General features: G+C 38.7%; 1 protein-coding gene across 1 annotated transcript; it reads right to left on the bottom strand.

The window, feature by feature from the left end:
* Nucleotides 1-1,881: 1,881 nt before the first annotated feature.
* nkx3-1 (NK3 homeobox 1) lies at nt 1,882-3,242 on the bottom strand. The gene is made up of 2 exons (XM_020488761.2): nt 2,768-3,242; nt 1,882-2,558 (listed from the first exon to the last, which is right to left on the bottom strand). The coding sequence occupies exons 1-2, from the start codon at nt 2,967-2,969 to the stop codon at nt 2,152-2,154; spliced, it is 609 nt and encodes a 202-aa protein (XP_020344350.1). The 5' UTR covers nt 2,970-3,242; the 3' UTR covers nt 1,882-2,151.
* Nucleotides 3,243-14,027: the final 10,785 nt, after the last annotated feature.

The raw sequence follows: 14,027 nt of genomic DNA, 5'->3' as shown, positions 1-14,027 counted from the left end.
AAAAAATGAATCAAATACATGTTTTGTATATTTTTTTGATATTTTTTTTAATTAAAAATCAATCAGCTAACTGATCCTTGGTATGACCTTCTTAAAACAATCCCATATAACTATGTACAGGTTCCCAAACTGGGGTACGTGCAATGCCGTCGGGGGTACGCCAAATAAAAATGTGATTCACATTAAAAAATATATATAAACTTGACCGCTTGCATGATGACGAGTTTCTTCCACAACTGGCCTATCTGGGTGATGTCTTTTCACGCCTGAATGATCTGAATCTAGGATTACAAGGACTCTCCGCGACTATATTCAATGTGCGGGAAAACATTGAGGCTATGATTAAGAAGTTGGAGCTCTTCTCTGTCTGCATTAACAAGGACAACACACAGGTCTTTCTGTCATTGTATGATTTTTTTGTGTGGAAATGAACTCAAGCTTACGGACAATGTCAAATGTAGTATATCGAAGCACCTGAGTGAGTTGGGTGCGCAATTACGCAGGTACGTTCCCAAAATGGATGACACAAACAACTGGATTTGTTATCCCTTCCATGCCCTGACTCCAGTCCACTTACCGATATCGGAACAAGACAGCCTCATCGAAATTGCAACAAGCGGTTCTGTGAAAATGGAATTTAATCAGAAGCCACTGCCAGATTTCTGGATTGGGCTGCGCTCCAAGTATCCTGCCTTGGCAAATCTTGCTGTTAAGACACTGATGCCCTTTGCAACTACGTGTCTATGTGAGAGTGGATTCTCAGCCCTCTCTAAGAATGAAAAGTAAATACAGGCACAGACTGCTTGTGGAAAATGATTTAAGACTGAGACTCTCTCCAATACAGCCCAACATTGCAGAGTTATGTGCGTCCTTTCAAGCACACCCTTCTTATTAACCTGTGGTGAGTTATTCACAATTTTGATGAACAAATACAGTTTTATATGTAAGATGGTTAAATAAAGAGCAAAATTATTGATTATTATTATATTATTATTTGTGCCCTGGTCCTATAAGAGCTCTTTGTCACCTTCCACGACCCGGGTTGTGACAAAAACTCACACTCATTCTTATGTTTAATAAATATGTGTGTGGCAGGCTTACAGGCTTACAATGATGGCAAAAAAAACAACATTTGAGAGTGTGCTGACCCTGGTGCTAGAGGGGGTAAGCAGCTGGAGGTTGAATGTTTGAAGGGGTACGGGACTTTAAAAAGTTTGGGAACCACTGGCTTAGTAGAACCCCTCCCCGGCTCAGACAGGGTTTAGACTCTAGGTTTTTTTTAAAGACAAGTTGATGTCGAATCAAATCTCAGTTTAAATTGATGGATAGGGGCTATTTATCTGTTAAAGAAGACAAGCATTGTTGTTTAGAGAAGGCCCTCATCACTCAGGTTTTCCAGCCAAACCCTTATCTGCTCATGCAATTTGCTAGTATTATCAGAGTTTAACTACAGGTACAACCATTGTTTGCCTCGAGCAACAGTTTCTGTAGACCCTATTTCAAGCATTCATTCCTGCATGTAAGTATATACATTCAGTTTAAAGCAACACTTATGGCTCGCACAGGGAGAGGTGTTTGTCAAGAAATGGCAAAATAACTGTTGAGTCATACCTTATTTCCACAACCAGCCATGGCCGAGTACATAGTGTTCTTTATCTTAATCATCTCAGAGCTCAGAATAGTGCCATTTATGCTTGCTTAGCTGTAACTCAGGAAAATGGAAAGAGTAAACTTGAGTAAACACTGTTTCATTTTTAATAACCATAACTAGGCTACTCCCTAAATGAAATGGTGAGCTGCATGGGTACTGACTTCTATTACTACAGCTGGCAAAACTTTTCATAGACCTTGACACTGCAATATCATTTGAGTTACTTAGTCTCAACTTCAAATCAGTCACTCTTTATTTTCTTGCAACATACATTTTCAGGAAAAAACAAATAAATAACTATTTTTGCTGTGATAACATACTTATAGAGGTATAGGCTACAAATATAAAAGAATGACAGCTGACAGTTTATGACATAGGTAGGTTACAGTGTATAGCCATAGAAAAGTAGATCAAATACCTGTTACATAATTAGCTTAACATGCTCCCTCATAAGGAATAGTGACCATATTGACATTAATATTATCCAGTAGATTTAATGTTCACCACAGAGTTGGTCTCCATGTGCGATTAAAGTCATACACATATGGTCGGAATTGATATGTTTTGTACAACGTGGTGAGAAGTGATGCTCTGACTAAATCGTCCTCTGTATTTAGTCCTTCTGACTTTTGAAATAAATCCTTACAGTACTCCGTAGCTTGCTGCTTGCGTTTGGTTTTGTATCTTCTGTTCTGAAACCAGATTTTAATTTGCGTCTCCGTCAGTCTCAACGTGTTAGCAAGATTGGCTCTTTCAGGAGCGGACAGGTACTTCTGGTGGTTAAATTTAGTCTCCAGTTCTAGTACTTGCAGATGCGAAAAGGCAGCGCGCGAGCGTTTCTGTTTTCCCGCTGATGTAAAACGGTTCATAGCATCTGGGGTGCTGGAACTAGAGCTGGCAATGGAATCTGTAAAAGAAAGTAATGATTAGCCCGTTTGTGGTCAACATTTGGCAATTGACAGGTGAGCTGCCTACTCCACGGGTTCATATATCGAATATTACCTTTTATAAATGTGTATGATTCCAGGGAATCTGGCACACCCCCGTCAAAATATAAATTTGCCTATAGGCCTACACTTTCTTTAAGTTGCCTAAATAAGATCCCAATGTGCTCACCTTTCCGCGCTCCAAATGCGGTGTGCTTTGCGCAAAGTTCCGCGGACTGTGATACCTGATCGTGCTGTTGGTTATTCCATTGAGCGCATCCCTCCTTGGACTTGTGTGAAGAAGAGCACCTTACGTTTAGCCGTGTCTTTTCTTTAATGGACAAGATGTCCTCGATGAAAAATGAAGTTAGTGGCTTGACAGTCTCCGACATTTCTGCAGTTAGTAATCCAATTTATTTGCCAACGAATGTAGACTAAGGCTTGAAAGAAGCGCGCAAGCCAAGTACGGAATGTTGTCCCGGACACTGGGCTGACTCATATCTTACTGGCGCCTCAATTTATACTAATACTGTAGTGGTCATGACAGCAGCAGCGACTGGCGAGGCGGGTCATCTAGTCGAATCAAATGCATCTCTGCCACATAGCAAATGATTAGAATTGCATGAATTAGTTTAATTAAGTTGCACAATTTTCTCTACGCCTCAATGTCAAATGTGTAGAACTGCAGAAATCTTCACAAATGTAAAGTACCAGTCAAAAGTTTGGACACACCTTCTCATTCAAGAGTTTCTTTATTTTTACTATTTTCTCCATTGTAGAATAGTAGTGAAGACATCAAAACTATGAAATAACACAGATGGAATAATGTAGTAACCAAAAAAGTGTTAAACAAGTCAAAATATATGTTATATTTGAGATTCTTCAAAGTAGCCACCCTTTGCCTTAATGACAGCTTTGCACACTCTTGGCATTTTCTCAACCAGCTTCACCTGGAAAGGTTTTCCAACAGTCTTAAAGGAGTTCCCACTTATGCTGAGCACTTGTTGGCTGCTTTTCCTTCACTCTCCAGTCCAACTCATCCCAAACCATCTCAATTGGGTTGAGGTTGGGTGATTGTGGAGGCCAGGTCATCTGATGCAGCACTCCATCACTCTCCTTTTTGGTCAAATAGACCTTCCACAGCCTGGAGGTGTATTGGTTCATTTTCCTGTTAGAAAAAAATGATAGTCCCACTAAGCGCAAACCAGATGGGATGGCGTATCACTGCAGAATGCTGTGGTAGCCATGCTGGTTAACTGTACTTTGAATTCTAAATACATCACAGACAGTGTCACCAGCAAATCAAATGTCAATTGCTCGTGTTTCTTGGCCCAAGCAAGTCTCTTCTTCTTATTTGTGTCCTTTAGTGATTTCTTTGCAGCAATTCGACCATGAAGGCCTGATTCACACAGTCTCCTCTGAACAGTTGATGTTGAGATGTGTCTGTTACTTGAACTCTGTGAAGCATTTATTTGGGCTGCATTTTCTGAGGCTGGAAACTCTAATGAACATATCCTCTGCAGCAGAGGTAACTATTCCTTTCCTGTGGTGGTGCTCGTGAGAGCTAATTTCATCATAGAGCTTGAGGGTTTTTGCGACTGCACTTGAAGAAACTTTAAAAGTTTCGGATTGACTGACCTTCATGTCTTAAAGTAACGATGGACTGTCATGACTCTTTGCTTATTTGAGCTGTTTTTGCAATAATATGGACTTGGTTTTTTACCAAATAGGACTTTCTTCTGTATACCAACCCTACCTTGTCACAACACAACTGATTGGCTCAAACACATTAAGAAGGAAAGAAATTCAACAAATTAACTTTTAACAAGGCACACCTGTTAATTGAAATGCATTCCTGGTGACTATCTCATGAAGCTTTTACTTGCTATATTGTATTTACTTTGCCATCATGGCCTTTTTTGCCTTTACCTCCCTTCTCACCTCATTTGCTCACATTGTATATAGACTTGTTTATACTGCATTATTGACTGTATGTTTGTTTTTACTCCATGTGTAACTCTGTGTCATTTTATCTGTCGAACTGCTTTGCTTTATCTTGGCCAGGTCGCAATTGTAAATGAGAACTTGTTCTCAACTTGCCTACCTGGTTAAATAAAGGTCAAATAATTTTTTTTATAAAAAAGCTGGTTGAGAGAATGCCAAGAGTGTGCAAAGTTGTCATCAAAGCAAGGGGTGGCTACTTTGAAGAATCTCAAATCTCAAATATATTTGGATTTGTTTAACACTTTTTTGGTTACCACATGATTCAATATGTGTTATGTCATAGTTTTGATGTCTTCACTATTATTCTACAATGTAGAAAATAGTAAAAATGAACAAAAACCCTTGAATGAGTATGTCCAAACTTTTGACTGAAACTGCATCTCTTCCCCATTGCAAAATGAGTCGAATTGCTTTTAAGGTGTTATAAAATTGCTAAATGTTTTCTCTGCCCCATGACAAAATGTGTAGAACTGCAGATAAATTGCTTTAAAATGGCAACATTTTCTCTATGCCCCATTGCAAAATGTGTATAATTACAGGAAATTCACTTTAAAAAGTACATTTTTCTCTCCTCAGACCAGAGGGGGGCCACTAAAAGATTCGACCTGCTTGAGCCGGCCCTGTGTTGATGTAATTAGATTTTATTTTAGTCATTTAGCAGACAATCTTATCTGGAACAGTTAGGGTTAAGTGCCTTGCTCAACGGCACAGACAGATTTTTCACCTAGTCAGCTCGGGGATTCGACTTTTCGCTTACTGGCCCAGCACTCTTAACTGCTAGGCTACCTGCCACCCATATGACCTAGATGACTAATGATAGGGACAGACCTGCTGTGCTCAATTACATTGTTTTATTATTTTAAGATCTCTTTATGTCATGCCAGTTCATATATGTGAGATGTGTGACTAAAATTAACCAAAATTATTTATATTTATTTGTTAGTACAAGAAATTCAATGTACAACTGTATTTACCAGTGTCTCCCTGATCTTTAGAAATCTTTAGAAATGGCAGGATTAATGAATAAAATATTACTGTTCAATAGTGGAAATACTATTGTGATGTGATCAGATAGGACTTGGAAGATCTGGGGATGTGGCCCTTTGTCTTGTGCCCGTTATTTCAGCTGTGAGATGTATTATTGAGAGATTTATTACTAAGTGTTTGTAACAGGATAGTCATATTCATTACAGCCATGGCCTGGGTTAAAGGCCCCTGTTACCGCAGGTCTAGGGGAGTAAGTGACCCTTGTGTCTTCGCCTGCAGTGGGCTGCTAGTGCCAGGGAGGGGTCAGGGTGGGTGGCCAGCCGTCTTGGAGTGGGTAATGTGTTCAGCAGATTTGGGCCGGCTCCTTAACCAACAAATACATTGTTCAACGGCTGTTTGTTTGTTGTGCTCTACCATTTTCTGCCTGACCTCTGCCTGGGAAAGGGGGGTGTTGCAGTGGCACTAGTCCTCTGAGAATTGAGACTCTGTTTGTAATAACAATAATCTAGGGATGACAAACAGATCCGTTTTCCTCCACATGCCCTCTGCCCTCGCCTATTACCTCCATCAGCTTCCCTTGACATCTCTCTTCCCTACCACACCACACCATGGAAAGCTACTCATTCTACGTTCAATTTTACTTTCCCTTTTTTTATTACACTGCAGATCAAATGCAAATAACATGTTTGTTTTAGAGATGTACTTACAATTATTGTCAATTCATTAGACCCCCACTTTTGTTTATTCCCCGTATTTTATATGACAGATTGGATCTCAACAGAGGTCAGGTTGATTTGACTTACCTTTCTAAGTAGATAATGTAGCCTAGTACATTAAGTAGAAAAACTTTACCAGTGCATGGATATTTTAGGGTCCAACTTAATTTCAAACATGAGTTGCTTTCATGTAAACATTGTATTAAGATGTTTTGTTTGATAAGGTTCACCTTGAATTCTTTCTCTGTCTACCTCTCTCCCCCAGATCCCTCTGTGAGTAAGTTTCACTGTAGGATGTATCTTCTCACAGTGTCTTTATCCCGTGTGTACGTCTTTGAGTCTCTTTCCTGTTTAATGTTTTCCCCCGATGCCTATCTTAATTGTAAATGCACAAACCCTGTTTATCCAGTATCCTGGCTATGTCATCCTCTACCCTGACTATTAAACAAGCGGAGTAATTAAGATTGCATTTCTCATATCATGTGGACACTGGTCTCTGTCTCTCCTATAGACCACCATTGTGTGCCTAAAGTTCATAGGATGGTGCAGATATGTAGTAGCTTTCACTTGGCTGGCCCCACCAGATGTTGGCTTTTTAGAATCTGACCCTTTAGCCTAGGAAGGCATTAGTCTTCCACCCTACATAATAATGTGTTACAGTCTGTTGTTTTGTTTCCACCCAGTCAGGAAGTCTTGGTTTGGACTATCAGGCTTCTGTTTTTATTCAGTACCTCAGTGCTATGTTCCTGACTGAGTTGAGGAATAGTTGAATATGAAACCAAATTGATGTGGATATTTTGCACATTTTGACTTGTCAAATATTTGTATAATTAACCCAAGATGGACCAAAGCCTGTTGTTTCCAATGGGAGCAAATGAATCCTAGTGGGCCGAACAAGCAAGGAGGTGAGCAGAGCCAAGCATGAGCTAGTGAGATCCTATTAGCGTGTTCTAGCATTTATTATCATATTTCCGTTAGGGCACTGAAGTGTGTGTGTGTGCAATAACTCAATTCGCCCTTGAATTCTTCTAAAAAATTCGATTTTTGACAACTTTGGAAAAGGGTCAAGTCTACAAAATGCTGTCCACTCTGTTTGTTACAGAATCTAGTTTTGGAAACAGAAAACTTTATGTAGAGCAAATGTTTCATTGATGAGAAAATGAGAAGAATGTCAGCCAAAAACATTTCTCAATTTTCTCCCACTGCTGGCCACTGGGCTTCTCCTCACCATATTTGGTAGTGAGTGGAAACTACAACCGGATGCTTCACATTTATACATCCGGTGAAATACTGTGTCTGGCTTATTGTTCTCTCTTTGTTATTAGTAGGCCTACAGTATCAATTGTATTTTGTGTAATTCATACTGTTTGTAATGAATACATTACACATTTAATGTACAAATCACTTTTCTCTACTTTTTGCCTCAATACAGCACCGCCAAAAGTTGTCCAGATGTTCCATGTTTCATTATGCACCCCTTATTGAAATGAGTCTGGCTAACACCTACTGTATCATGAAGTGGAGATGCCCTCTATTGGTGCAAATGCAGCACAGCAAAGGATCCAATACTTATCTCTCACTTGGCACATAGCCTATGGTCTAAAGGAGTGTGTAAAAAAAGGGCTATGTACAGTACAACATAAATGTTGCAGGAGGCAGGCAGGGTCAGGTGTAGAAGTTGTGATTTTATTTACAGATGACAATAGGGATCCAGATGTTCAATTTACAAAGTAATCAAATGTCATATTTACATTAGGCTCCATTGTAAGCCTATAATAATAGTCCACAGCCTGACGCTCGGTCCGAACATTAATAGACATGGCTTGTGGTACAGGTATTGAGCGCAGAAGGACCTTATTCTTTCATAGCAGCGAGAAATAATAATTTAAAAAAGGTTAAATTGATACCATTTTTAGGGTTAGGGTTCCCACACAGCCATATTTCCAATATACAATGTTAGGCTATAGGACGAAAAGAAAAGCAAACAAAACAATAGGCTCGAGATTCACAAAAAGTGTGATATAGCCTTCTGCTATTTCCAAAGTTCCAGCTGATTTAACTTACTGAATGAGGTATTTGTGGTTCACCTGACATAATTCAAACAGTACAAAATCTTGCAACTCTCGCTTCCTCAACTTTACATGTAGACCCTGACCTGCCCTGTGTTGAAGAAGCACTAGGCAAGCAAGTCTCTCCACTCGTGCCCTCTCCAAACTCCCAACAATTGAGAGCATTGAAAATGCATGAGGTTTTCACAAGTTAAACTAGATTTGTTAAATCTATATTGCATATTATCTAACAACAATTAGTTACACCATTCCCTTACCGTTTATTGCAACATTTTATACATGTTACATTTTGGTATGATATAGCTTTCGAAAACTCTAGACGGCATTCTGCCTTCTCCCTAAAGTTTTCAGCCATTAGCTTCATCCACGACTGGCTCATGAGATCTACAATCCTAAACTGCATTTTAACATTTAGAAATGCCAATAATCATCGCTTGCAAAACAGTTCTCGAAGCCTATGGCCTGTATCTATCATCATCGAGAAGGAATCCTTAAAAAAAAAACTTACTGTAGCAGTTTTGCACAGATCCATACAGCTATGGATGCCCACATCTGATGAAACTACACTTCAGCTACACTTCCCGAGTTACGCTTAAACACATGTGTTCAGAGCATGTTATATAGCTAATTAGCACAGGTGGTCGCCTGTCTTCCTGTTTTCCATAAACAAGAGCTGTAACATGGAGAAATCATATGTATATACTGTACTCGATATCATCTACTGTATCTTGCCTATGCTGCTCTGTACCATCACTCATTCATGTATCCTTATGTACATATTCTTTATCCCCTTACACTGTGTATAAGACAGTAGTTTTTTTTGGAATTGTTAGTTAGATCACTTGTTCGTTATTACTGCATTGTCGGAACTAGAAGCACAAGCATTTCGCTACACTCGCATTAACATCTGCTAACCATGTGTATGAGACAAATAAATTTGATTTGATTTGATTTGATTTGATTTGAGATATGGCAATGTGGGAACACAAACCCTAACCCTATAAAAGGTGTGTAGTATTTTAACCTTTTTTAAAAATGCGTTATTTATAGCTTGCTGTATTGAAAGATATGTTCCTCATGTTTCCAAAACCTGTCACGACTTCCGCCGAATCGGTCCCTCTCCTTGTTTGGGCGGCGGTCGACGTCACCGGCCTTCTAGCCATCGCCGATCCACTTTTTATTTTCCATTTGTTTTGTCCTTGTTTTACACACCTGGTTTCAATCCCCCAATTACTTGTTCATTGTTTAACCCTCTGTTCCCCCATGTGTGTTTGTGAGTGATTGTTTATTGTATTGCGGTCCGTTATTGTGGCCTTGGATTTATTTGAAGTGTATTGTGATTATTGTTGAGTAAAATTGCGTACATTACTCATATCTGCTGTCCTGCGCCTGAGTCATCTACACCAGCTACACACAGACGCATTACAAAACTGTACCGATGCGTGTAAGAGCAAGCGCTGTGGCTCTTAACACAATTCCTCAGGCCAGAAGATACATACTATCGTCAATAGGCGCTAAAAGTAGATTGAATCTATTTATACTGTGTAGGGTAATTTAGGCCTACCAAATATATGCATCTGTTCTTTCTTTTCAAGAATCAATCCAGTAATAATCTACACATAGCAAAAGGTCAATTGAAACCGATCATCACTGCACTGTTGTCATAATTTATGTACCGTAATATGTTGTGAGTCTTGTTACAGTGAGAAATGTAAAAAAGGAGACATTTAATGATAGTTGGAGTAAGACACCCAGGCTTAAAAGGATTTTCACACTTACAACAAGTGTTGTGGCCTTTTTGTTGTGTAGTAGCATTTTGTTGCTGTTTTCCTTGCAATTGTGTCATAAAAGTGGGGTCATGTAATTCTGAGGAAATTGGTTATCTCTATTTAGGATAAATGTTATGATTACTGCTCTATTTAAAAAATATATTTATTTCACCTTTATTTAACCAGCTAGGCAAGTTCTCATTTACAATTGCGACCTGGCCAAGATAAAGCAAAGCAGTTCAACACATACAACAACACAGTGTTACACATGGAGTAAAACAAACATACAGTCAATAATACAATAGAAAAATAAGTCTATATACAATGTGAGCAAATGAGGTGAGATAAGGCAACAACAAAAAAAGGCCATGGTGACGAAGTAAATACAATATAGCAAGTAAAACACTGGAATGGTAGATTTGCAGTGGAAGAATGTGCAAAGTAGAAATAGAAATAATGGGGTGCAAAGGAGCAAAATAAATAAATACAGTAGGGGAAGAGGTAGTTGTTTGGGCTAAATTATAGATGGGCTATGTACAGGTGCAGTAATCTGTGAGCTGCTCTGACAAGATGGTGCTTAAAGCTAGTGAGGGAGATGTGTTTCCAGTTTCAGGGATTTTTGTAGTTCGTTCCAGTCAAGTAGTTGAGAAAATATTATTTCAGATGTTGTTTATTTAGTAGATAGAGAATGAATACACCTGCTCTCCTGCCTGTCTGTCAGTGATATTTTGTGTGTCAATGGCTAATTTGTGTTGGCTTGGAGTCTGACATAGCTGACAGTTATGATTTTAGGAGGAAAGCCGTCTATCCCTGTTGGCTTTGAACATTGTCTTCAGCCAGTTCTGCCTGTTTATATTGTGTGTGTCTGTAGAGATACAGTATGGTGGTCTCGCCAGCAGAGGGGGCTCCAAGGCCATATTATGTTTTTAAAACGTTCAACTCCCCAGGCAAAATGGTAATCAGTCACTGCATGTACGTATATACTGTAGACGGGAGTGAACATGGGGATCGATATGGATTACGCCTGGTTGGTTGTCATCTTGAAATTAGTTGCAGTGTTATGGCAGAAGGCTCCATTGCAAATATATTAGGTTGATTTGCACACTAAACCAAAGGAGGCTGGTGGGAGGAGCTATAGGAGGAGGGCTCATTGTAATGGCTGGAACTTAATTAATGGAATGACGTCAAACATCCTGTTTCCATATGATTGATGAGTTTGATACCGTACCATTTTTTCCATTCCAGCCATTACGATGAGCCTGTCCTCCTATAGCTCCTCCCACCAGCCTCCTCTGCACTGAACGTTCTAACCTGAATTATCTTTCACATGCAATTTTGTTGGTATCTTTTACTGTTTTCTTATTGTAGCTAGATGGACAGGAAATCTGAAATGTAATATGCCTACTGTTTGGTAAATGTTTGAGAGATTTAGAAAAACACTGCTACAATATAGGGATATAGGTGGAAGTAAAGGAGGACGGAAATGTAATATCTTTCCAGATTTTTTTTATCCCTGACTAAATAGACTTTGGCTATTTACTGACTTACTTACTGACTTACTTAGGCCATAGTAAGTAAGTAAGTCAAAAACCTTTGGTGGGCTGCCTGTATCACATCCTCATGGTGTGAATGTAGTCATCCTCATGAATGAACAGTGGTGTCTGTATCAAGCCATTTCCAATGTCCACATTCCATAGCGTTGCATTGTTCTGTGTATATCTTTCATACTTTTATCCCAATAACAGATAACATTGAGATGGCATGCCTCTGTTTCAATTACATCTCTGGTCACGAACACTGTTGACATAGTTTTACAACTGTTATTCTATTCAACATAATTTTAATCCTATGACACAGATTTCAGTCATTGGTGGAATAGATGGAAGAGTATTGATTAAATAGAGAGAACTCCAAGTTATTTTCTAACTGTTTTCACAACAGCATCAAACAACTTATCAATACAAACAGCACACGAATGAGTTGTTTAAAGTTGTTGAGAATGTTGTCTTTCCAGTATTTCAGTAAGCTGCAGCACATCCTAGCCAGGGGACAAAAGAGTGTTTATGGATGGTAGACAGTTGAGTGATGTGTCTTGAGTAAGAACATGTCCATCTGCAGATGTTTAGATCTAGGCCATGAGGGGGAAGTGCTTATGTCCTGGTTTGATTTGGACAAACTGTTCTAAACATCGCTTGACAAACTGTTCTAAACATTGCTTGACAAACTGTACTAAACATTGCTTGACAAACTGTTCTAAACATCACTTGATATCACAGATGAAGATCATTTAAAGCAGGGATCATCAATTAGATTCAGTTGCGGGATCATTTTTTCTCAAGAGGATGGTTTGTAGACTGCAAATTGACTCCAAGAAGCCCAAACAGATATAATATTTGACTAAAACATAATCATTTCAAACTTTGCTTTCATTTGAATACGATCATACAGTATGTCTCTCTATTATGTGTAGGACTACTTGGGAAATGGTTTCCAAAGTTAAAATCACTTGAAGCTGATTTCCTAGTGTTTTTACAGTCTTTTATCTCCAACTATACAGTTTTTCTTATTTAACACACACACACACACACACACACACACACACACACACACACACACACACACACACACACACACACACACACACACACACACACACACACACACACACACACACACATATATATATATATATGCCATATATATATATATATATATGCCATACATACTACAATATGCCATCTGTGTTATTTCCTAGTTTTGATGTCTTCACTTTTATTCTACAATGTAAAAAATAGTACAAATAAAGAAAAACCCTTGAAGGAGTAGGTTTGTCCAAACTTATGACTGGTATTGTATACAATAATAATAATTTTTTTGCTCAAATGTATTGTGAAGCTCAACAAAATCTCTTATAGATGTTTGGAACGTGATGTGCGAAAAATGCTAATATCGGTCCCATGACTTGAATGGGATTTGTACCGCAAATGCTAAAACGTTAGCATGTAGAAACGGTGCCAGGGAAATTAAACTAAACCATGGATTGCTGTCTTACCTTGTCCATAGATTTCTATTCTGGCTGAAAACCATGTTAACGCATTGAGCAGCTTAAAAAATATGTCTGGCTTTAAACTCAAATTCTTATTGGTGTGTGGATGCATTATGTATTAATAGGTCATGTATTAAAAATGGTTGACCAATTCTTGCCGATTTGTACTTTTATTTTTTTGTACTACTAAATTGTCAACATTCTAGATTGTAAGTACATCCTCCGGTCACTACACACATTCTATTTAGTGTCTTTCTTAGACACATATACATGATGTCCTATGTGGTATTTACATTCTTGAACTGACTGATCATGTGTTATTTGAGATTACCTCAGGTTGATGACTCATACATTTCACTGTCTGATATCTTTGATGTAAAGACTGGGTGGCAGAGCTGAATCTGTAAATCCCAGTGACTACACCACTGTATGATGTTTTCCCTGGCTGAACCGTTTTGCTCCAGTCCAGTACAAAAGGATCTCTGTGACAGCATGGCTCACATTTTTGATAAGTGTGTAATGCCCTCACCTTATCAAATGAAATGTGTTTTGTGTCCATTCAGTTAGAACAAGTTATTTTCATGGAGTTTGAATAATTTAGATTACAGCATACTGGTATCTAGTCTTCAATTCCAAAACAAGCACCTCAATATGAATGACATTACTTCAGTGCAAATTGGGTATCTGAATTGTAATCAACATTGTGAGAAAAAAATCCATTCATTTCAATCCTCAAACGGGTGGACTTCTCTGTGATGACTACAGATCAGAGATGGTTACAGCATCTACCATTTATAGTCTGCTCTATTCTGTCCGTGATGTAAGCCCTAAGCCAGCTGATGGGCCCTGGTCTTTGAAA

The sequence above is a fragment of the Oncorhynchus kisutch genome, linkage group LG8, assembly GCF_002021735.2.
Source record: "Oncorhynchus kisutch isolate 150728-3 linkage group LG8, Okis_V2, whole genome shotgun sequence".
Taxonomy (NCBI): domain Eukaryota; kingdom Metazoa; phylum Chordata; class Actinopteri; order Salmoniformes; family Salmonidae; genus Oncorhynchus; species Oncorhynchus kisutch.
This window is presented reverse-complemented; position numbering and strand designations above follow the sequence as displayed.